We start from the raw sequence: 26649 nt of genomic DNA, 5'->3' as shown, positions 1-26649 counted from the left end.
TAAAATAATATTCTGGTCAGTGGAATGAATGAATGCCTAAATGCACATAAATGTGCATGCACAACATGACTTTAGGCACTTTTTTTCAGCTGACTTTTTCCTGACAGGAGCAAAGGCATTCAGAGGAGCTGGGCAAACACCCAGTGTGCATGAGGCCCATACCTTCCCTATTTCCATCAGTTTACTGGCCAGTCTTTGGACATCCTTAATTTGCAGGGGACAGTGCTTACTGACAGTATTACATGAGTGGTAATCACATGTCATTAGTACTGAGAGCTCAGATTGATATGATAATACGCCAGGGGATTGGTCTAAGGCAGCCCAGTTCCACAGGAAGTGGTCTGAATCAAGATGGCCTTAATTGAGCTTGAAAGAGTAGCTCCATTTAGTGGCAGAGCAGACTTTCTGCAAAGAAAAAGTTCTTCTCTAGCCCAGGGGTCTCCAAACGCTTCAAACTAAGGGCCAGTTTACTGCCATTCATGGGGTCAGGGGTAGAAAATGTCCTAGGCCCAGCATCAGTGAGAGGAACATGGCCTCAGGGTTGGTGGTCAGTAGAAGGAGTAGTGCCTCATATCATTGTGAAGAATAGGGCCAGATACAGACTATGAAAGGGCCGAATCCAGCCCTCGGGTCGCAGTTTGGAGACCCCTGCTCTACCTGTTCTTTTTTGTGTGTGTGTGTGTGGGGGGGGTATTCAGGGTTAGCTTTTGGGGTTAATAGGTTAGGTTTGCAGGTTAAGGGTTACGTTAACCATATGCTGCCCGCCCACCACGATGTTCGCCGTGCACCCACAATCGCTCCTGACAGAGCAGGAATGGTGAACTCTGTGTGTAAACACACAAATCCATGTTCTTTCAGGAGAGAGGAGACAGATTGTGTGTTCCTAGTATATATAGGAACACCGATCGGTCTCCTACCCCCAGTCAGTTTCATCCCCCCCACAGTTAGAACACATTTAACTCCTTATTCGCCCCTTGGCAGTGGCATTTATACAGTAATCAGTGGCTATTTTTAGCTCTGATCTCTGTATGAATGTCAATGGTTTCAAAAAAGTGTCAAAAGTGTCCAATCTGTCCGCTGCAATGTCGCAGTCCCAATAAAAATCCCAGATCACCGCCATTACTAGTAAAAAAAAATTCTAATAAAAAATGCCATTACTCAATAATCTATTTTGTAGGCACTATAACGCTATAGCGCAAACCAATCAATATATGCTTATTGCAATTTTTTTTTTACCAAAAAATATGTAGAAGAATACATATCGGCCTAAACTGAGGAACACATTATTATTTTTTTTTTTTAATTTGGGATATTTATTATAGCAAAAAGTAAAAAATATTGTGTTTTTTATCAAAATTGTAGCAACTTTTTTGTTTATAGCACAAAAAATAAAAAACACAGAGGTGATCAAATACCCCCAAAAGAAAACTCTATTTGTGGGGGAAAAAAAGACATCAATTTTGTTTGCATAGAACGTTGCATGACCACTCATTTGTCAGTTAACCTACCGCAGTGCCATATCGCAAAAAATGACTCGGTCAGGAAGGGGGTAAATCATTCTGGGAATGAAGTGGTTAATAGATTAAGTTTAGCAGTTATAGGTTATGTTTAAGACTGGGTTTATGTTAAAGATTCAGTTTAGGGATTAGGTTAAGGCTTGAGGTCAGGATTAGTTTCAGAAATATATTTAAGGGTTCACTTTTAAGGGGTTAGGTTGTTAAGGGTATATATGCTTTTTAGAAGCTCCTTTTCTTAAAAATCCCTCACCCAACTGGCGGAGTGGAAGAATATTATAATGCACCAAATGTCCTTTAAGCTCATCTAAAAATACTATGTTCATTATATATGTCACAACATTAGTAATACATATTGCAAATTCAAGCAGAAAGACACAAGTCTGTGAAAATCTCCACATAGTAATGATCTATAACTGCCTAACCAATCATTAGTGAATTCAGAAAAGTTAATTGAGCGTATGTAAATTGGCAAATATACTATTTCTGAACTGGAAAGTATTAGTAAAGTACAGAAATGTGCATTTTTATCTAAAGCATTATGAAACATAAGATGCAAGCAGTAAGACAACCAATATTATTCTGAAATATCATTCTCAAAATATTTGAATACCAAGACAAAATAACTTTATTATTTTATTTTGAAACAAGTACACGGTGTATAGTTTGCATGTTTCTACCTATTAAACATAATAAGAATCACACTGGCAGATCTAAAATTAGCTGCTGGCAAAATAACTTTTAGATAGACTGTATATAAAAATAGATACAAGTTGCCGTGCTTTACGTGACACTTAGAAGCTCATAAAAGTGCAATAACAACTTTAGATGACAATAAAGTGAAAAAATAAAAATAAAGTGAAAAAATATTAAAATAAAATATAATATTAAATATATCAGTCTCAATTGTGTAAAGAAATCCACCACTGTGCTGATATAAATGCTGTGCTGATTACACTACTTGTAATTCCCAGGTGCATCATCACCTCCAATTAATGGGACTCTTACCGGAACCTTTGGACCCTATTACAGAGTCAAATAGGCATGTAGATTTCATCCAGGAAGGATCTATATAGAAGCCATTTACCGAAGATCCTGTGATATCTCCCAGTCTCCACTGGAAATTGGAAGATATCACACGATCTTCGGTAAATCATGTAAAGCGCGGCAACCTGTTTCTATGTTTTTACCTATATTTTGTTCACTATGGCAATGGCAACTTCTACTGCTCTGTATTTTCTACTGTTTAAATGCACTTTTGTGTTTTTCACTACATATCCTTAATTCTATAGCTTTCCATTGTATACAGTAAGTCTGCAAAGTTTACCAGGTCCAAAAGCAAATGTCATTTATTTTAGCTGTCCACGTGAAGAAAATATAAAAAAAATAACTTCATGTATACCTTTTTTTATTCTTAGTTATATGTTCAAGCCCCAAGAACCACACACAAATGGCTATGTGAATGAAGCCCACAATTATGAACACGACCGCTCCAAGTCACCCACCATAAAGATCAGTGAGCTAATAAATGATGGGCACAATGTAATTGACAGGTTCACTGGCTCGCAGGATCTGTACAGTGTGTCAGAAAAGATCAATGCCAAAAATGAAGTTGATTCCAGCAACCCAGTAACAGTTTCCTCATACATGGTTTTAAATATTAACTTTGCTGGAGAAGTCAAAGAACAAGATGCCCATTATTCACAGTCTGATGATAACTTGCAGACCAAGACTTCTACACACAGCTTAGAGCAAAATGTTGACCTGAGCCACAATTCAGATGAACCAGAATGTATGCAACATGAACTTTGTGGGTCAATTCAGGAAACCATTTCCTTTACAGAAAGTGTAACACTTGAATCAGAAAGGAGCAAGCTTACATTAAATAGTCCAAATTCCATAAGCAACTGTTCAGGTCTGAATGAGCTTCCTGAAAGTGAAAACTTTGTACAAAGTGCTGATACAAATCCACCTAATAAAGTTAGCCATGACTACAGTTCATCTACAGAGGACACAAAGGACACAGTTTATGCCATGAGGTCAAATGAACCTTTTTTGATTTCCCAAATGATAGAGAGAAGTTCAGCCAGGGGTTCAAAGAAAGATTCAATCATTGTAAATGGGATCCACACAGAAGACGACTTGGATCCAGATGTTGCTGAGGCACTTGCAGCTTTGGCAGCTGCAATTGCTGGTGAAGAATTTGAAGGCATTTAAATTGCAAATCGAACATTCTCTTCTTATATGGGTATGCACTTTTAGAGTTTTGTGAAGATTGCCTTAAACCACTTATGGTACAGTATCTCAGGAGACATTGAATGTTGGTTGTCTTTTTGCAAAAAATACTAATATTTTTTTAAATGAAGTAAAAAAAGAGACAACGGAAAAATGTTTGATTGAAAGAAAAAAGTGTAAATTTATTTTTGGAAGCACTATTGATGCCTTGTTCAATATTTTAACTTATCAATGTCTTAATATGAAATATTGAAAACCACTGGTTGGTAGACACAGTCCTCCTTTGATTTAATTTAAATTTTTAAAGCTGATGTAATTATTTGATGTAATGATTTTAAATATGTCATTTACTTGCCCATTTTTATTGTGTAACAGTGTGTTAGGTCTGAAAGACAGTCAAATGTTAATAGTTATTGGCTATATATTTCCTTTTATTGCATTTTTTGAAATGCCTTTAAATATATCCTTGTAAAACCTCTAATAATATAACCACTTAGTAGAAACCAGGGCTGGATTTTGGAGTTTTACCTTTAGAAAGCATAAATTCCTGAGTATTGTGTGTACCTGAGTATTGGGCGTACCTGAGTATTGTGTGTACCTGAGTGTCAGGAGTGTCTGTGTATTGTGAGTACCTGAGTGTTGTCTGAGTAGTGGTGGGGATCGTTAGCACCTGTGTATTGTGTATACTTGTGTCTTGTGTGTACCTGTGTATTGTGAGTGCCTGTGTAGTGTAAGTGCATGTGGGCAGTGAGTGCATGTGGTCTGCGAGTGCACGGGGTCTGTGAGTGCACATGGTCTGTGAGTGTATGTGGGTCTGTGAGTGCACATGGGTCTGCGAGTGCACATGGTCTGTAGATGCATGTGGGTCTGCGAGTGCATGTGGGTCTGCGAGTGCACGTGGTCTACAAGTGCACGTGGGTCTGCGAGTACACGTGGGTCTGCGGGTGCATGCGGGTCTGCGAGTGCAAGCAGGTCTGCAAGTGCGCATGGTCTACAAGTACCTATGTATTGTCTTGTTGAGTACCTGTGTAGTGTATTGTTGAGTATTAGTGTCAGGAAGCTAGTTGTTAGGTAATTTGGACAGGGTATAATCCCAACCCTCATTAAATTGGTAGGTATGATCCCCTGCGGGTGTGGCGATGCGACTCGGTGTACATCTTGAAGCATGTATGTGTTTCTTGATTATCTGATTGAAGGCAAATACTGCTGTGCAAAATGCAAGCACATTGTTCCCCTGGAAGCCCAGGTTCTGAATTTAGGGAAGCAACTGTCAGCACTGAGAAGATCCTCCATACCAAAGGAGAGCCGGGAACGTACCCGGCAGATGCCAGCAGGGGCCAGAACAGAGGCAAGTGGAGACAAAGAGGTGCAGGCACTAGAAAAGTGTAGTAGGGTGGCAGTCAGGAAGGATAGGGGGGGAAGTGTCAAGGAGGCTGATCCAGGGGTGGAGCATCCCAATAAGTACACTCCATTTAGTGACATTGATGAAACCAGACAGGGGCCAGCACTGATGGAGCTGAGGGACTCTCCTAGCTACCAGGGGAAGAACTCCTACAGTGAGGGGGGGGAAGCGAAGGGAAATGATAGACAGATTCTGGTGGTAGGGGACTCAATTCTTAGAAGGACAGAGAGGGCAATCTGTGACAAAGATCTGAAGCACCGTATGCTGTCTACCAGGCACTCTGGGTTTGACACATCACGGATCTGATGGACAGATTATTGGGAGGGGCTGGGGAAGACCCGGCTGTCAGGGTGCATGTTGGCACCAATGAAAAAGTCAGAGGCAAATAGTGTCCTAAAGAACAATTTTAGGAACTTGGAAGCTAAATTGAGGAAAAGGACCTCCAAGGTAGTATTCTCAGGAATACTACCGGTACCTCGAGCTACACCAGAAAGGCAGAGGGAGATTAGGGAAGTGAACAAGTGGCTGAGGAGTTGTTGTAGTAAGGAGAGGTTTGGGTTCCTGGAGGACTGGGCTGACTTCTCAATCGGTCACCAGTACTATAGAAGGGGTGGGCTGCACCTAAATGAGAAGGGTACAGATCTGCTGGGAGTAAAGATGGCCAAAAAGTTAGAGGGGTTTTAAAAAAAACAAGTATACTAACAAGTCCTAGTTGCAATCTCGGAACACCCAATAAGAGAATAGTATGCAATCGGTCTAAACTATGTGGCATGTTCACCAATGCCAGGAGCATGGTTGACAAGATGGGTAAACTAAAGATACTGTTGTACGAAGAGGATTTGTAATTTGTGGAAATTTCAGAGACCTGGTTCAACAGCTCTCATGATTGGCTGGCAACCATTCAAGAGTATACCCTTTATCGCAGGGTTGGAGAGGGTAAAAAAGGGGAGGGGTATGTCTATATATCAAGAATAATGTACAAGTGAATGTGAGAGATGACATCACTAAGGGAGCTAGGTAGGAGGTAGAATCCTTATGGGTAGAGCTCCAAAGGATGAAGCTAAGGAGAAAATTATACTGGGAGTATGCTATAGGTCCCCTAACCTGAGGGAGGGGAGGGAGGCGGACCTCCTGTCACAATTTGGATTAGCAGCAAGGATGGGAAGTGCTATCATAATGGGGGATTTTAATTATCCAGACTGGACGGAGGGAACCACAGCTCGCCAGTTCCTAAATGTCTTGCAGAACAATTTCAGATGGTAGAAGCACCAACTAGAAATAAAGCGTTAATAGATCTACTGATTACCAACAATACAGACCTGATCATGGATGTGGAAATATGGGGAAATTTAGGAAACAGTGATCATAGGTCCATTGGTTTCAGTATAAATTACACAAATAGGAAACATAAGGGGAATACAAAGACACTGAATTTCAAAAGAGCCAATTTCCCTAAACTACGAACCTTGCTAGAAGCATAAATTGGGATAAAATCTTAGGAACAAAGAACACGGAGGAGAAATGGGTTCGCTTTAAGAGCATATTAAAGCGGGATTCCACCCTAAAGTGGAACCTCCGCTGATCGGATCCCCCCCCCCTCCGGTGTCACAATTGACACCTTTCAGGGGGGAGGGGGGTGGAGATACCTGTCAAAGACAGGTATTTTCACCCACTTCCGGGCATAGGCTCCCGTGGGAGTCTACGCCATTTCCTGCCCTGCCGCGCTGTCTGCTGGGACACACACGGGTCCCAGTGACAGCGCGGAGATTTCCTATTGCGCGGCGCGGCTCGCGCATGCGCAGTAGGGAACCGGGAAGTGAAGCCGATTCGCTTCACTTCCTGATTCCCTCACCTAGAATGGTGACTGCAGCAGCCGAGAGCCGAGCGATCGATCGGCCTCGGCTGCCGGCATCGCTGGAACCCGGGACAGGTGAGTGTCCATTTATTAAAAGTCAGCAGCTGTAGTATTTTTTTTTTTTGGTGGAATCCCTCTTTAAAGGCATTAGCCAGTGCATCCTGTTGTGAGTGTGGTACAGAATCTTAATTAAGATCTCAGTGTTTTGTTTTTCAGTACCTCCAACCTTACGGTAAATTTGAGAACTTAGTTCAGATAATCAGTAAATACCACAATCCTTTCCTGAGTTCGTAATTTATGGGGATTTCTTACCAATGTATAAATATCTCCCAACAAAATTATTAAGTAAATACTTTGACTTTATTGATTAAAGTATAGTTATACAATTTCAAACAGAACTGGAATTTCTGGTGATTGATATGTCACACACACATTATCAAAACATCAACACGGCAATGAAACAATATCTCTTAATATATACAAATAACTCAGGGGAGTCCAAAATTGTTCTGTTAGAAAAATATGTGTGGTAATCACGCTTTATGTTCAAGAACACAATATCCCTTGTCGCTTGGGGAAACAGTCCTCTGAATTTCTCCGGCCGGAAGGAAGCCAAAGTATGTCTCACTGAGTCAACAGAAAAATATTGCCAATTTGAAAATATTTGCAATTTGAACTAAGTATTAAAGTGGTGTTGCCACCAAAAAATAAAAAGCTGCTTAAAATTTGTTAAAAAAAAAAAAAAATTATTGGCGAAAAAAAAAATGTTTTACTCACCTCTAAATACCTGTTGCTAGGGGGTCCCTCGTAGTTGTCTTCTTCCTTGCCCGGGCTGGTGACATCACTTCCCCTCGTGCCGCACATTCACCTGGGACCCGTCACGTATCCCAGGTGACTGCACGGCATATCACAGCGCCCTGCGCCGCTCGCGCATGCGCAGTGGGTGCCCGCCTGTGAAGCCACAGCCGGGTTCGCACAGTACGCATGACGGTGCCGTGAGCGGAGTGGGGAACAAGGGGGGGCTTCGTTCCCCTGCATCGCTGGACCCTGGGACAGGTAAGTATTCAATTATTAAAAGTCAGCAGCTGCAGTATTTGTAGCTGCTGACTTTTTTTTTTTTTTTTTTTGAATGGGGCAATACTCTTCCTGTGACCACAGAAATTTAAATTGATGTAATACAAGCTTGTCTGAATTCCCCCAAATAGACAATCATTATGGGCAGATGATAATGATAAATTACCCTACATACAGCATATGATAATGTCAATACATAAACTATAAAATATAATCCCTAGAATTTTGAGAGAAAAAGGTAATTAATATTTGTATGTTCTGTATCTCACCAACAGTTTTTCAAGAACACAATATCCCTTGTCGCTTGGGGAAACAGTCCTCTGAATTTCTCCGGCCGGAAGGAAGCCAAAGTATGTCTCACTGAGTCAACAGAAAAATATTGCCAATTTGAAAATATTTGCAATTTGAACTAAGTATTAAAGTGGTGTTGCCACCAAAAAATAAAAAGCTGCTTAAAATTTGTTAAAAAAAAAAAAAAATTATTGGCAAAAAAAAAAATGTTTTACTCACCTCTAAATACCTGTTGCTAGGGGGTCCCTCGTAGTTGTCTTCTTCCTTGCCCGGGCTGGTGACATCACTTCCCCTCGTGCCGCACATTCACCTGGGACCCGTCACGTATCCCAGGTGACTGCACGGCATATCACAGCGCCCTGCGCCGCTCGCGCATGCGCAGTGGGTGCCCGCCTGTGAAGCCACAGCCGGGTTCGCACAGTACGCATGACGGTGCCGTGAGCGGAGTGGGGAACAAGGGGGGGCTTCGTTCCCCTGCATCGCTGGACCCTGGGACAGGTAAGTATTCAATTATTAAAAGTCAGCAGCTGCAGTATTTGTAGCTGCTGACTTTTTTTTTTTTTTTTTTTGAATGGGGCAATACTCTTCCTGTGACCACAGAAATTTAAATTGATGTAATACAAGCTTGTCTGAATTCCCCCAAATAGACAATCATTATGGGCAGATGATAATGATAAATTACCCTACATACAGCATATGATAATGTCAATACATAAACTATAAAATATAATCCCTAGAATTTTGAGAGAAAAAGGTAATTAATATTTGTATGTTCTGTATCTCACCAACAGTTTAAAAGGGAAAGATGTCCACCAATATCTAAGTACATTGAGTGGTTCCAGTCACAAGGTCCAGCAAGATGGGGAGTGGCCTAATATCTGCAGACTTCTTGATCCTCTAGGAGTGTATCCGGCGTGCTGGTCTGTGATCCTCTCTGTAAGGCCCTCACATTCTTTATACCATCTGGGACAATAAGCTCATAAAATGATCATAAGCTCAGCCCAGAAGGTTTGGCTTATTCTCCAATGGTTGGAAATTCTAATGATTTACCTGATGAATTCTCTTCAGCCACTAGGTGTGTCTGAGGACAGAAAATGTGTTCTGGATTATATATTAAAAGAAAACATGTTCTCTTACATAATGGGCATCTATCCATATATTGGACTTATTAATATGTATCTATATTGTTCAGGGACCCCAGCAATTGTTACAAAATACATTAAACTTAGTATACATTTGGTTAATTAATATCACACGAAATGGATGTTTATATGGATAAATACATGACTTCTGCATATCCAATGAAAACCTATTTGCCTTGGAACAACACATGTTATATGGATATTTTCATGTAGATGCGGTCACAGTTTCTATGTCTTTACAACAATGATGGTATCTAAACACAGTTCTTCATTTGTTCTATCTCAAAATTTATGGCAGATTACTCATGGGGTCAGTGGATATTAAAATTATGGTCGTATCTGTCACCTAGAGTCCAATATAGCATTTTGAGTTACTTATGATGACATAAATTTATCATATTACATGTATACAAGTTTTAAATGTCCAAACCATTTCTTCTGTCAGACAATTTAGGCACATATTGATTATTGACTGTTCAGAGATTTGTGCCTGTGTGTCATTTAGTCTAACATTAACTTTGCGTCTCAGTCATTATCTGAGGGAAAGCTTGAGTCAACATTGGGGTTTGACTAAGGAGGCATTTTCATCCTTTGAAACAATGGAGTTATTCACCCAAGTTTTTTTCTTTAATTAAAGGTTTTGTAACTTCGGTCTGAAAACACACATTTTGATCATACTCTGGTGATATGGTTTCATATCCGATTCATGTTTGCTTGGTTTCAACATAGGTTTTTTTGTCTCTTAAATTTAACTCTCAAATGGATGATGTAACTTAATTCATCTTCCCTGTTGGAAGGAGGGAATGCTCTTCTGGAATGATACCCCCTCTTTTTGAATAGTTCCATGAAAATATATGTAGAGCAAAAGGGAATGTAACAGCGCTAAAGTAAAAAATATTAAAATAAACATGCACAGAACAGCAGCAGTATATAGTGCGACGACACCAAAATACAATAAATAAAAACAAACTGCGCTTATCCAAATCTTAAAATAAAGTCCAAATTTAATTTCAAGTCCCAAGGAAGGAAACATTGTTCGAATATTTATAGGGAAAAGGATTACTGAGATCGCTAATTCCAGACACCACAGTGTGCATGCATGAACTCCAAACAGTGTCCTATCACCATAAATGTAAGTTATGCTCACCAGATAGCAAGCATTCAGGGCGGTTGGCTAAATCCAACCTAGGGCCTTCACACTCGCAGATGTCCACACCAGGAAACAGCATACACTAGATCCATGCGGAATCCATACATTCTTACAATTCGCTCAAAAAGAAGAAAATGGCTGCCATAGTATAGTACATTAGATAATAACTAATAAATTTAGTTAAAAGTTGCACTTACAATTCCGTAAAGCATAAAACGCATGTAAACAATATTGCCGGCCGGCATAAACGAACAGAGCCTGTCCTCCTTGAACAAACAGCCTGGTGACATCACTGTGTACCCTCCCAGATTCGTTTAGTCACTAATCGGATGTTTTCAATGGGAAAACATTTTAAGAATTTAAAAATGCATATAAAGCAGAGGAGAAGGCCTTCAAAAAATACAAGGTTGAGGGATCATCATCAGCATTCAGACTTTATAAAGAATGCAAAAAGAAATGTAAGTGTGCAATTAGGGCGGCTAAGATAGAACACAAAAGACACATAGCAGAGAGCAAAAAAAATCCCAAGGAATTCTTTAAGTATGTAAACAATAAAAAAGGGAGGACAGACCATATTGGCCCCATAAAGAATGAGTAAGGACATCTGGTTACAAAGGATGGGGAGATGGCAAAGGTATTAAATTCATTCTTCTCCTCAGTCTTCACGAGGGAATCAGGGTACTTTAGTAACCAAAACTGCAGTGTTTATCCTCATGACACATCATAGGAAGCACCCTCATGGCTAACAGAGGACATAATTAGAATTAGACTTGGGAAACTTAACATTAATAAATCACCGAACTGGATGACTTGCACCTGAGGGTACTTAGGGAACTCAGTCCAGTAATTGCCAGACCATTGTTCCTAATTTTTACTGACAGTCTGACTGGAATGGTACCAGCTGATTGGAGAAAAGACAATATAGCACCAATATTTAAAAAGGGTGCAAAATACATCACTGGAAATTACAGATCAGTTAGCCTAACATTAATAGTATGCAAGTTCTTGGAGGGGATGATAAGGGACTATATACAAGATTTTAGTAATGAAAATGGTATCATTAGCAGTAATCAGCATGGATTCATGAAGAATCGTTCTTGTCAAACCAAGCTATTAACCTTCTATGAGGAGGCAAGTTTCCATCTAGATAAAGGAAGGCCTGTAGATGTGGTGTATTTGAATTTTGCAAAAGCATTTGACACGGTTCCCCATAAACATTTACTGTACAAAATAAGGTCAGTTAGCATGGACCACAGGGTGAGTACATAGATTGAAACCTGGCTACAAAGGCAAGTTCAGAGGGTGATGATAAATGGGGAATACTTGGAATGGTCAGGGGTGGGTAGTGGGGTCCCACAGAGTTCTGTGCTGGGACAAATCCTATTTAATTTGTTCATAAACAATCTCTGTATTTGCGGATGATACTAAGCTAAGCAGGGCATTAATTTCTCCGCAGGATGTGGAAACCTTGCACGAAGATCTGAAAAAATGAATGGAGTGGGCAACTACATGGCAAATTAGGTTTAATGTAGAAAAATGTAAAATAATGCATTTGGATGGCAAAAATATGAATGCAAGGGGAAGAACCTCTACGGGAATCTAGGATGGAAAAGGACCTAGGGGTCCTAGTAGATGATAAGCTCAGCAATGGCATACAATGGCAAGCTGCTGCTAACAAAGCAAACAGAATATTGGCATGCATTAAAAAAAGGATTAACTTCAGAGATAAAGCGATAATTCTCCTACTCTACAAGACTCTGGTCCGGCCGCACCTGCAGTATGCTGCCCAGTTCTGGGCACCAATCCTCAGGAAGGATGTACTGGAAATGGAGCGAGTACAAAGTAGGGCAACAAAGCTAACAAAGGGTCTGGAGGATATTAGTTATGATGAAAGTTTGCAAGCACTGAACTTATTCTCTCTGGAGAAGATACGCTTGAGAGGGGATATGATTTCAATTTACAAATAAGGGACTGGTGACCCCACAATAGGGATAAACTTTTTTGCGGAAGGGAGTTTAACTGCTTGCCGCCCGCCCACCGTCAAATGACGGCGGGGCAGTGCTGCTCTCATTCTGGGACAATGTCATATGACGCGTACGGCGACCGAGGCCGTGACGTGTTGCTAGGACATGGCGTGACCCTGATTTCTGTAAAGAGCCACATCCGCGGCTCTTTAACCAAGTGATCGGCTGTGTCCAATTACAGCCAGTCACATGTAAACATGCAGATGCCGGTAATCGGCTCGCCTCTCCTCACACTGACAGAGTGTGTGGCGAGGCGAGCCAATCAGTGGCATCTCCACGCAGGGGTACATATAGGAATGTAATCAGGGCACTGATCATCAGTGCCCTGATTACAATATAGAAATACAGTGTCACCAATCAGTGCCCACCATTGCTCACCAATGCCGGCAATCAGTGTCCACCAGTGGCAGCAATCAGTGCCCACAAGTGCCACCAATCAGCACCCATTAGTGCCCTCAATCATCTCTAGGTTTTACAGAGAATGGTCTGAAAAAAAGAACATATCCAGTGAGAAGCAACTGTGTGGACTAAAATGCCTTGTTGATGTCATAGGTCAGAGGAGAATTGGCATACTGGTTTGAGATGATATAAAGTCAACAGTAACTCAAATAACCACTCCTTACAACCAAGGTATGCAGAATACCATCTCTGATTGCACAACATATCAAACCTTTAAGCAGATGGGCTACAGCAACAGAAGACTACACCAGGTGCCACTGCTGTCAGCTAAGAACAGGAAACTGAGGCTACAATTTGTACAAGCTCACCAAAATTGGACAATAGAAGATCGGAAAAACTTTACCTGGTCAAATAAGTCTCGATTTCAGCTGTGACATTCAGATGGTAGAGTCAGAATTTGGCATAAACAACATGAAGCATGGGTCCATTCTGCCTTGTATGAACGGTTCAAGCTGGTGGTGCTGTGGTGGTGTAATGGTGTAGTGGATATTTTCCTGGCATGCTTTGGGCCCCTTAGTACCAATTGAGCATTGTTCAAATGGTATGGCCTACCTGAGTATTGTTGCTGACCATGTCCATCCCTTTATGACTACAATGTACCCATCTTCTGATAGCTACTTCCAGCAGGATAATGCATCATGTCACAAAGCCCAAATCTTCTCAAACTGGTTCTTGAACATTAAAATAAGTTTACTGTTCACCACAATCATCAGATCTCAATACAAAATAGTAGACATGTGCAATCGTTTTCGTCCGAATGCATTTTCGTCCGAATTTCAGCTATTTTCGTTTTCGTTTTAACAAACGATAACGAAAGCACAAAATCCGAAAAACTAAAGATCCGACATAAATAAATGCTTTATTTTCGTTTTCATTGTTACAACAGTTCGATATAGAATAGGAGATTCGACATGACTCTGACAACAATCTGTGTCTATAGAACCTGTGGTCGAATGTGCCTAACCTTACCTCTATTAGTCCAAGATTATATAGAGAAAATATTCGACAGAGAAAAAAGATTTGACAGAGAGAAAAGATTCTGCAAGTTACTGTCCTAAAAAGGGTTTGGGGACCCGGGTCCTGCCCCAGGGGACATGTATCAATGCAAAAAAAAGTTTTAAAAACGGCCGTTTTTTCGGGAGCAGTGATTTTAATAATGATTAAAGTGAAACAATAAAAGTGTAATATTCCTTTAAATTTCGTAGGGGGGGGGGGGTTGTCTATAGTATGCCTGTGAAGGGGCGCATGTTTCCCGTGCTTGGAACTGTCCCTGCACAAAGTGTCATTTATGCAGGAAAAAAAGTCCTTTAAAATCACTCGCAGCTATTATGAATTGTCGGCTCCGTAATACAGAGAACACTCATTGAAAGTCATTGATAAAAAAATAAATAAATAAATTTAAAAAAAAGCGTGGGGGTCCCCCAAATTCAATTACCAGGCCCTTCAGGTCTGGTATGGATATTAAGGGGAACCCTGCCTCAAATTTAAGAAAAAATTTGACGTGGGGTTCCCCCTAAATATCCATAACCAGACCCTTCAGGTCTGGTATGGATATTAAGGGGAACCCCGTGTCAAATTTAAAAAAAAATTGACGTGGGGTTCCCCCTAAAAATCCATACCAGACCCTTTATCCGAGCACGCAACCTGGCAGGCCGCAGGAAAAGAGGGGGGGACGAGAGAGCGCCCCCCCCCTCCCTCCTGAACCGTACCAGGCCACATGCCCTCAACATTGGGAGGATGCTTTGGGGGTCTGTGACCCCTCAAAGCACCTTGTCCCCATGTTGATGAGGACAAGGGCCTCATCCCCACAACCCTGGCCGGTGGTTGTGGAGGTCTGCGGGCGGGGGGCTTATCAGAATCTGGAAGCCCCCTTTAACAAGGGGACCCCCAGGGGTCACAATACAATATACTGTATATAGCAGTGGTCATCAACCCTGTCCTCAGGGCCCACTAACAGGCCAGGTTTTATATATTACCTTGGAGAGATGCAGACCAGAATACTGCAATCACTGAGCAGAAAATGATATCACCTGTGATGTATTTCAGTTATCTTGCAAACCTGGCCTGTTAGTGGGCCCTGAGGACAGGGTTGATGACCACTGGTATATAGCCTTGTAGTACACCATTTTACCTAAGACCTTTGATCATCACCCACTCCTACATCACTCTTAATCTTTACTTGGCTTTTACATCAAACTGTGGGGGAGATTTACTAAAACAGGGGCATTCTGAAACGTGCAGCTGTGCATGGTATCCAATCAGCTTCTAACTTCAGCTTGTTCCAATACATTTTGGCAATAAGACCTGGAAGCTGATTGGTTTCTATGCAGAGTTGCACCAGATTTTGCTCTCTTCAGTTTTAGCAAATCAACCCCCTTGTCATAGTTATACCCCTTTTTTTTGTACACAGGCATGCCAAATGCAAAGCCCGCACAGGTTTATTTATTAAAGATCTCAATAATGTTGATTTTGGGCTCGTTCAGTCTTCCTCTGCAGTATGTTGCCTGCCTGCTCACACTGGGGAAGAAAATACAGCATTGGATTTGTATAGATTTACAGTTTGGAATTACATAGACTTATTTCTGGGTTTAATAGAAAAAAAAAAAAAAGAAAAAAAAAAAAAAAAAAAAAATATATATATATATATATATATATATATATATATATATATATATAAAGTTATCCCATAAATACTGATGTAATGAGTATGGTATGTGCTAAATACCTTTTGACTAGTCTTTGCTTTAATAGTACAGTAATGAGCCATTATTATTGAGAAAACTGTAACACAAGTAGTGCCAGTAATTGTCCATTAGGCTGGTGGCTGAATATTAAAGTACTAAAGTACTAAGTACTAATACTAAAACTGCCACTTGTTGTTTTGCAATCTTCATAGCACAAGAAATTCAATATTTTCACCTTTATGCGACATAGCAAGTTTCAGTTACCTTTACAATAAGTCATTATGAGCCATTGCTGAGTATACACCATTCCTGCAAATCAAAAAACAAATCTTGTAATCATGTATACATTACCAAAGCAGACACTCCCATTACCTTTGATACGTGAGTAATGTGGGCCACAACTGCACTCACTCCATACTGCTCATTACCCAGGATCCTTGAATGTTTGCTTACATTGAAAGCTGGCTACACACAATCCAATTTTCTTTAGATTTTTTCCTTTAGAGTTACCAAAACAATATACTAGGAGGTCAAGCCTAAACACTTTCAATTTGTATGCAATCAGGCAGGCCCTTGCACTACATAGCTGAAGGTAAATCTAATGGAAATTGAATAACAAAAATGGTATGATGTGTATCCAGCATAAGAAAGCAAAGCCAGGGAAGAACCATCATTTGTATGCATTGACTGTAGGATGATGCCAAACTACCCATACACATACATTGTAAATATCTGGATGGCTAAATGTTAAAGAAATTCAAGCTACTTCTGAACATTTGCAGGGACAGGTGAAAAAACAGAAAATTGCTGGCATAGCTTCTGTTTGTATCCATAGCTTCACTTTTGACACCAAAAATTGCCTGCAGTTGCAAGTATATGGCTATTATCTTTCCAAAGACCAGAGCAAGTATTACCAGTTTGGTGGGAGCTTGCGAGACACGAACCAGTGGTGTCCTGCAGCACACTTAGCAAAGAAGGAATCTTGTTGCAAATATAGAGAGGTCCCGGGTCCCTAGAGGCCTAATGGTGACCTCCAGAGTCAGGGACAGCCGACATCTTTCTGTGTAGAGTGGGTTACAAGGCATGGTGGGTGTAATGCAAAGTGGATTAATGGGCACCAGACACTTCTTGAATGCAAAGAAATTTATTGTCTCTTGAACAGAACTGTGGAGAGAGGGTTGGGGCCAGGACACCCTTAAGTAGATGCTATGTTAATTAGCAGACTATGAGACTTCTATAGGCAGACAACCATGCAGGGAAAGGCATCCAACTAGAGACCACATCCACATGAGCTGGAACACTGTCTTCTATGGCAACAATCTTGTAACAGTTTTTAACAAAGGTTGTAATGAACTTCTTCACTCTTTCTACAAACTCCTATTGTAGATCTTCACTCAACTGAGCTCCCATTCTATCACTTAGACCTGTTGATCAACTGCCACTGGATCTCCTGATCTCTTCCAATCTTGTCACTCAGTATCTTCCTCAAGCGTCTCCTCGCATCCCTGCTGGGTCCCTAGCTTGGCACTCGCAGATACTCCTCAAGCGTCACCCCGCTGGCCTGCTTGGTCCCTGGCTTGGCACACAATGCTCTGCAAGCATCCCCTCACTGGCTGGGTCCCTGGCTTGACATCTGCTGAATTTTTCCAATTCTTCACCATCCCCAGTTGAAGAGAATACTGCTCTGGTACTTGCTTCAGCTACTCACATCAGTCCCCGGTAACAAGGTGGATGGTTCCTTAGTGACAACAGCTTCCCCTCTACCTCCTACCACTGCTGGTTCTCTAGCTGGTAGAACCGTTACTTATGGTTGGACCGCAAGGCACAATCTCAACCCTACGTTGCTCTCTGGTTCTGGATAGGCCCTCAGACAGCCTAGCAGCCAGATGCCCCCGAGATAGGCCTCAAGTCTCTGGCCTAGCAGCCCAGGGCAATACAACACATGTCCACCCAGACAGGTGGCACAAACCAGGTGGCACGGAACCACGATCACCTGACCTCACTCAAATAAATAGGTTCTCCCAGCAGGCCAAGGGACCCAAGAAAATCCCTGCCCATTGGCTGAGACACCCCACTCATTTTTAATCAGGTCCTTGCAATGCTCTTGTCTTAGCTAATGCCACCAGATAGCCGGCCATCTAGTGACAAAAGAGAGAAGTGCAGCAATTCCAGGATTAGGGTGAAATCAATGGATCTCCTAGACAACTATCACTTGGCAGATACATTTAATAGCCACCTTGCCTAAACATCAGGGTGCTACACAATATAACAACTAAAAGACTGACGGGGTGATGGCGCTGCATTTTATCACTGTAGTGACAGGACAAGACCTGCTTAAGACACGCTCTTAAAGATAGTTATTGCAGCATATTAATAGCTGCTTATAAAATAATTAAAAAAACAAAATGAAAACACAAGTATTTTAAAAGACCTTCTCCGAAAACATTTTTGTATCTTGTTAACACCCTCTCCCCTGGTAGAATCAAAGTCCTCTGCTTTGCCCCTGTAAAGAATTACATTATTACAGAGGCCTCTTCATTTCCACACTACCAAAGACAGGATGAGGGATTGAAGATGGCACTCTGGATCACTTCCTCCAAAGGCAGCTGCTCACTGGATTAAAGTTGCCATAAGCAGGTTATACAGAGGATGCTAATTGCAGGTGTGAGTGATAATGGTGAAATTTTTCTTCCCTAATATGTATGACAATCAGAGCCGATCCACCCTATACGTTGACTACGCAAGATGCGTAGGGCCTCGCCGCTGTGGGAGGGGCCCCCAAGTCCAGGGGTGGGCTGGGCTGGGGGGCAGTGTGGCAATCTCTCCCCGGGCCACTCTGATGGTTTGTAAAATAGCTGCACTCATGTCTGAGTAATGAGGGGCCAGTGACACTATGCAAAGCCACCGGCCGCCGCTTCCAAATGCTGTGTTTGCAGAGCTGCAGCGGAGCAGTAGGATTATGCCTGCTAGCACTCTGGTTCCAGCCCAGGGATGAACATCGCTGCCTGGACAGGGTTAACATAGGTCACGCTGTGCGGCTGTGACCTGTGTCTCCTCCGAAGTAGATAGCTGCATGGCTGAACTGTGTGTCTCTCACATACAGCTCAGCCTCAGAGCACACCGGCACTGACAATGACATCCCCTCCTCTCTCTGCAGAGACCAGAGAAGAGATAGGGCTCATCAGCTCCTCCTCCTCCTGGGTCTGCCCCATCCACACTTCTCGGGCATGTTTGAACCCAGAAAATAAAAGCTGCAGACAGCCTCCATCCTGGGGTGAGTAAGCTCACCCTCTCTCCTGCCTCCCAGTGAATAAAATGATTTTAAGGGGTGCTCTGTGGACTTTGATAAGTGAGGGGAGGGGGGGCAGGCTTTGGTGAGCAGAGACCCAATTTACACCAGATTCACAGCATTCCCCCTTAAATCAAGGTTCCCAGAACACTCCCCCTTACAGTGTAAGTGGAAATTCCATGCAGATTCTGATGTAAGGGGGGCTCTATGCAGACTCTGATGTAAGGGGGACCTCTGTGCGGACTCTATTGTAAGGAGAGCTCTGTGTAGACACTATTGTAAGGGGGACTCTGTGCAGACTCTGAGGAAGGGGGCCCCTGTGTGGATTCTGATGTAAGGAGGAACCTCTGGGTGGACTCTGATGTAAGGGGGACCTCTGTGTGGACCCTGATGTAAGGGGGACCTCTGTGCGGACACTGATGTAAGGGGGGCCTCTGTGCAGACTCTGATTCTTACATAATAACGTACATTACATACTCCTGAACCCTGTACATTATGTTATGTAGAGGGTTTAGGGGTGTGTAATGTACAGGGTGTAGGACTCAGGAGCGGGTAATGTACAGGGTGCAAGGGTCAGAATTATGTAAGGTACAGGGTTCAGGGGTGTGTAATGTACAGGGGTCAAGAGTATGTAATGTATTCGGTGCAGGGATCAGGAGTTTTTAATGTACAGGGGTGAGAGTCATGGTAAAAGGAGGGGGTTCCATGAGGACCAGAGTGAATGAAGGTGTTCACTGTACAATCTGTTAGAAGGAGGCCCCTCTCCAGGTTCCATTATACTCCTTTGTAGTCTCTAAGCCCTTGTACACACGGTCGGACATTCTGACAACCAAATCTGTTGGATTTTGTCTGACGGATTTTGTCTGACGGATTTTTTTCTGAAACTGTTGCATACACACGGTCGGACAAAGTTGTCGGAAAATCCGATTGTACATAACGTGATGACGTTATTTCGTTACGACGGGACTACGTTCAGGCTAGTAGCTAATAGCTTTGGTCTAGGAATTTGTTCTGAGCATGTGTGTCACTTTGTCCATCGGAGTAGGCTACACATGATCGGAGTATGTCCGATCGGAGCATGTTGTCGGAAAATTTTATAGACAAGTTGGAAAACTTGGTCCGTCGGATATTCCGACGGAAACAATCCGATGGAGACCACACACAGTCGGATTATCCGACAATACGGTCCGATCAGACACATTCCGTCGGAATCTCCGACCGTGTGTACAAGGGCTAATAGGGCCTGGAGGAGACGCTTTCGCTCAGACTCTAATACTTTGTACAAAATGTGGGGCGAGGCCAGGGGCGGATCATGGACTGTGCAGGGATGGGTATTATAGAAAATACTCTATTCAATAAATATTGTTTGTTTGAACCTCATTCTGTTCTATATTGTTGTACTTATTCTTTGACTGTTTTGTTTAAAGGAGGGAGGATTGTATTGGAAGCACTGACGTGTCAGGTGTGACTGTGTGGAAATGGTTTACATTGCTCACGGCATCATGGGTCAGGTAGAGGGCCCCTTAGCAGAATTTTGCTTAGGGCCCCAGGGAGGTCAGGATCGGCTCTGATGACAATAAATTACTGTATTCCTTGCAGCTGCTCAGAGTAACGAAGGTATTTAGTGCAGTTACACTCTAGAAGCATTTTTTCTATCACTATTACAATAAATATAATAAAAATGTAAAAGATATATAATAAACAACCATTATATGACTTCAATATGTGCAAAATACTGCTGACACAATACAAAAAAACAATTGCTCAAATGTGAATGTGACCAACAACCTTATGGTCACCCCATCACACAAACATTTATAAATCCATGATATCCTATATAAATATGACCGTGTCTGAAGTCAATAATTCTTCATCCTTTAAATCTTCCAGTGATGATTCATGAAAATACTTTGCATTCTTGTGCTCAAGTGAATACCACCACCACAACCCCATAAGTCACTCTCTCACCTTGTAAAAATGACCTCTGAACAACACGGTTTTATAAGCATATCCTTTTATAAAGCTAGGATGGGGTTATTACTCCTTCAGTGATGGTAAACATATGTAGGCATCCAGGATCAATCCATATAAAAAGACTCAGAAAAACACAAAGGAAATAACATAGTGCTATTCACAGTATAAAATATTATTAACCAAATAAAAATATACTTACATGTAAACAGATCACTTTGGTTGATCAGCAGTGACAATGGTGAGAATTCTCTTCATCAACATGCATGACAATGCCTCACTGTAACCATTGTGGCTGCTCAGAGTAACAAGGCAACAGTTTATTATTTGCAGGCCATTTACTGTGGTTGACCCCTATGAGGATTTTTTTTCATTCATTCATTGAATGATGCACTGCTTGCCTCAGGTAAAGATTTGATAGGGGTTCTAACCCTTCCAAACCCTATCCAGAGCTAAGTTCACCTTTTTTTTTTTTTCTTCTAAATTCCAGCTCCCCTATGTACCAATATAGCATGAATGTGCTTCTTTTGAAAAAAATAAAACTGCTTTTTATTTATTCTACACACACGCTTACCTCAGTTTCTTCATGGTTGTTCAAATACCCTTATCCATTACTTCTGCCTTACTTCCTGGACAGACTTTAGGCCATGACACAGGAAGGAGTTGACCAGCTGATCTCATTAGCACACACCCTGCATCATCTGCCCTCAGCTGGTCAACTCCTTCCTGTGTCATGACCTAAAGTTTGCCCAGGTAAGGCAGAAGTAGTGTGTTTTTGAACTACCATGAATATAATGAGGTAAGCGTGTGTAGAATAAATGGAAAGCTGTTTTATTTTTGCAAAAGAAGTACATTAATGCTATATTGGTACATAGGGGAGCTAGAATTTAGAAGAAAAATAAAAGTGAACAAAGGAGAACTTAGCTTTTAAAGTGGACGTAAACCCTCACATATACCCAGTGAATTGAACAGCCTCAGATGATACACAGAGATGAAACAAATCTCCCTACATAAGTTTTACATGTATATCTGCTGTCTTCTGCTTTAGATATTCTTTTTAAAGTGCACATTGTGTTAGAGATTTTCTTGTCCTGTTCAGCACTAGGAGTGGATTATTGGCATACAGCCAAGACAGCTGATTGGAGGAAAGGCACACACCCCCACTCCACATTGGCAAAGGAGGGAAGTAATGTGCAGAGCTGTGCTCTGAATCGAGCAGCACTCTGCTAATCTATTTATAGCAACCTCCCATAACACAAACCCTCACATATACCCAGTGAATTGAACAGCCTCAGATGATACACAGAGATGAAACAAATCTCCCTACATAAGTTTTACATGTATATCTGCTGTCTTCTGCTTTAGATATTCTTTTTAAAGTGCACATTGTGTTAGAGATTTTCTTGTCCTGTTCAGCACTAGGAGTGGATTATTGGCATACAGCCAAGACAGCTGATTGGAGGAAAGGCACACACCCCCACTCCACATTGGCAAAGGAGGGAAGTAATGTGCAGAGCTGTGCTCTGAATGGAGCAGCACTCTGCTAATCTATTTATAGCAACCTCCCATAACACAAACTTCAGGCTGCTTTTATCTCTCATCTCTGAGAACTTGTCAGAAGTTATAAGGCTGATAACAGAGCTACGGGACAGAAGAAACAGCCAGAACTCCAGTGCTATGGAGAGAGATAAGAAAATACTACAGATATATGTGCTCAGCTCAAATTCCATCAATTGGGTTTACATCCACTTTAAGATACACTTCCTGCAGCCTGTGATCATTATCATCATCTGAAGCTCCAACATTACTTCTATAAAAATAAAAGGTAAAGCTTTGCTACACTGTGTGGCATCAGAAATGTATTCATCCAGACTTGTAAAGGTTAAAACCAAAAATGTCCATGTTAAGACATTTTTTTGCCTCAGTGTATATCCATGTTATGTAAAGCAAACTATGAAAAGATAAAAACCTCAACATTAACAGCGCTAAAAAATATCAAAAAATTATTCAGTGCAATAATAAGGCATTCAGTGGGCTTTAAACATTGCACACATGCAAAGTGAGCTACAGTATGTCAAAAGTCCATGCAATAATCCTTAAAAAAGTGTATGATGCCACGTCCCATCAGAAGTATGAAACAGCAAAGTTCCTGTCTTGAATACCGTCACCAATCCACCTCGTGAGCACCCCTTTGGTGATGCACTCAGCACAATAAAGAAAGAGTTGAGCCTGATATCTCCCCAAGGATATTGGACACTCTCTCAAGCTTTACCAAAGATCAATCCTGGAACGGCTCAGCTCATCAGATGTGACATAAAAAACACAAGGGAATACTAAAATAAATAAATAAATACAGCCTATCCTGTGCAATACTCCATAGCGTCAACTCACCACTTCCTGGAATTCCTAGAATCGCTAACTGCGGTGAGACCCGGGATGACGTACGTTGTGATTGACAAGAGAGCTGCGTGGTCACGTCCTAACGCATTTCGTCATCACGTCTTCGTCAGAGGGCACTGAATAATTTTAGATATTTGTTAGCACTGTTAATGTTGAAGTTTTTATCTTTGCATAATTTATTTTATATATCTTGTATTTTATGAGCATTGGGATTAGTCATACTTGTTGTGACTGATATATATATATTTTTTTTATGCCTTTACAACCACTTTAAAAACTAGTTAAGATTAGCCCGGAACTCAACTTTAAATGTAATGATTAAAAGGGTTTCATTACAGTGATAGGAAAGTGACTCTGACTTTAGCAGCCATTACGGTGACCATTAGATTCATCGTACACCACATTGTTTTATCCAAACTCTAAAATGCAGCCTGTAAAATATCAAAGGAAAAAAAAAAAACCTTGATCCTGAAATAACCTCAAACACGGAGCACATTCTCGTGTGAGTATCTGCGGAGCTATTAATAGAATACAGATTACACAAAACACCGAGCTAAGGGAGTGACTCGGATTAGAACGCTCACAAGTTTCTCAGAACTTTTTCTGTACTTTACATAGATAATTGCAGCTTGTGTTTTTAAATATACTGCTTTTGGTAATGGTAAGATCCTTTATATAGATAACCCCTCACAGAGACACCAGCAGGACTATTGATTAAGGTAGGCCATAGATTATGCAATTTTCTTTCCTTCCACCATGGGTTGATTCCCCCATCAACACTAATTCTGATTCCCCTTTCGTTGCGCTATTGTATTTTCCGACAGCTGGAGGATTCCCCAATGTCAGAAAACAATGATCAGGAATTGCTGTTAAAAGTGGTTGGGAGGAATGCATCAACAGTACATGGACAGCGCATACTATGCATGAAATAGTTAAAGTGTATAGGCAATAAGGATGAGCCGAACACCCCCCAGTTCGGTTCGCACCAGAACCTGCGAACAGACCTAAAATTCGCGTGAACTTTAGAACCCTATTAAAGTCTATGGGACTCGAACGTTCAAAATCAAAAGTGCTCATTTTAATGGCTAATATGCAAGTTATTGTCATAAAAAGTGTTTGGGGACCCGGGTCCTGCCCCAGGGGACATGTATCAATGCAAAAAAAAGTTTTAAAAACGGCCGGGAGCAGTGATTTTAATAATGCTTAAAGTGATATAATAAAAGTGTAATATTCTTTTAACCACTTCAATACCCGGCCATAGTCATATGACGGCCACAGATGGGATCTCCCATCCTGGGTGGACCTCATATGATGGCCTCAGTATTGCGCCGCTCCTGCGGGCCCCCGGGGGCCCACAGCGTGGCGATCGTGGATGAGCTGTGTCCCTCGGACACAGCCCATCCCCAATCTGTGGGATTTTCCTCCCCATCGACCCCCTCGATACATGTGACTGGCCGTGTCCAATCACAGCCGGTCACATGTACTGTGCCATTATAGGGCTTGTGCACGCGCCTAGGGCACGTGCAGAGTGCCGATCGGGGATGCGGCTTGTCACCCTGACACAGCCCAACCCCAATCGCAGTAAAGAGCCAATGAAATTGGCTCTTTACCACGTGACCGGCTGTGTCCAATCACAGCCGGTCACAGAATGTAAACAAAGGAGATGTTACCGGGTTCTCCTCCTCACACACTGATCGTGTGTGAGGAGGAGATTGCGGTAACATCTCGTTACCGCTCAGTGTACACCAACACACACTGATTACCCCCCCCCAATAAAGAGGATCTGTCACCACCCATCAAAGTACCTGTCCCCACCCATCAAAGTACCTGTCATTACCCATCACAGCCCATCTGAGTACCCAAGTAATGATGGACGAACTTCCGACGGGACGTTTCGCGAACGCGGCCGATAGTTCGCAAACCGGAACGTTCGCGACGGGCCCCATTGACTTCAATGGGAGGCGAACTTTGCAAATCTACAGGTCAAATTTGCAGCCACAAAATAATTAATAGCTGTGCAAACATAGTCCCACCACATGGCCAATGACATAACACATGTATGAGGTGAATCTGGGATCGACAACTACAAGCATTCTTTTTTTATATGGGAAATTGTTGTGACAATTTAGGACTGTGGAGCGCATGAAGGCAATGGAGGAGAGGGAAGGTCAGGGACCAGGGTAGGCAAAGAAGAGGGTGCAGGAGATGATCACCAGCAGCGTGACATACAGCAATGACACCTGCACCGTGATAGAGTCATCTGACACCAGCACCGTGATAGAGAGCACTGACATCAGCAGCGTGACATAAAGCACTAACACCAGCACCGTGATATACAGCACTGACAGCAGCACCGTGATAGAGAGCACTGACATCAGCAGCGTAACATAAAGCACTAACACCAGCACCGTGATATACAGCACTGACAGCAGCACCGTGATAGATAGCACTGACAGCATCAGCGTGACATACAGCAATGACACCTGCACCGTGATATACAGCACTGACAGCAGCACCGTGATAGAGAGTACTGACATCAGCACCGTGATATACAGCACTGACACCTGCACCGTAAGCAGCCCCAGGAGGAAGTCAGCATAGCACAGGGATGGTGGGAGCCCCTCATAATGAGCATAACACAGGGATGGTGGGAGCCCCTCATAATGAGCATAGCACAGGGATGGTGGGAGCCCCTCATAATATGCACAGCAGAGGTACAGCCCCAGGAGAGGGTCAGCACAGCACAGGGATGGTGGGAGCCCCTCATAATAAGCAGCCCCAGGAGGATTTCAGCATAGCACAGGGATGGTGGGAGCCCCTCATAATAAGCAGCCCCAGAAGGAAGTCAGCTGTCACGTACCTGGTGGAAGGAGCCCAAAGTGCAGGGAGCGGCCTCTCGTGGACCTCTGGCTCGAGATCCCCTGAGAGTGAGAACAGGGACTCTAGAGGTCAGAGGGCACAAGTGCCAAGTCCGTGATGGTTGGTAGGCCCTGGAGCTGGACTGCAGAGGATGGTAACGGAACAGCTGAGAGGAGGTCAGCGGCTGGCAGCAGGTGCAGGACTGGAGCACAGGAACGGCTGGCTACAGGCAGCGGTGGTCACAGGAAACAACTGGATCAGCAGGCAAACAGAAGGGTCAAACACAGGCCGGGTCGTCAA

At 42.3% G+C, this 26649-nt stretch overlaps 1 protein-coding gene across 3 annotated transcripts in view; it reads left to right on the top strand.

The window, feature by feature from the left end:
* The window catches only part of PGCKA1 (PDCD10 and GCKIII kinases associated 1), a 118718-nt gene extending 108942 nt beyond the window's left edge, over positions 1 to 9776 (top strand). For 2 of the 3 annotated variants that reach the window (XM_077477657.1, XM_077477659.1), the window contains one exon: positions 2933 to 4255. In XM_077477657.1, the coding sequence (XP_077333783.1) occupies positions 2933 to 3731 (799 nt within the window). In that variant the 3' untranslated portion in view covers positions 3732 to 4255. Of the gene's footprint in view, positions 1 to 2932; positions 4256 to 9162 lie in introns of those variants that run through there. The other variant, XM_077477658.1, reaches the window with a different exon arrangement.
* The last annotated feature ends 16873 nt before the right edge of the window (positions 9777 to 26649 follow it).

The sequence above is a fragment of the Lithobates pipiens genome, unplaced genomic scaffold (genome assembly GCF_037356315.1).
Source record: "Lithobates pipiens isolate NorthernLeopardFrog02 unplaced genomic scaffold, aLitPip1_a1.2 Scaffold_13, whole genome shotgun sequence".
NCBI classification, from domain to species: domain Eukaryota; kingdom Metazoa; phylum Chordata; class Amphibia; order Anura; family Ranidae; genus Lithobates; species Lithobates pipiens.
This window is presented reverse-complemented; position numbering and strand designations above follow the sequence as displayed.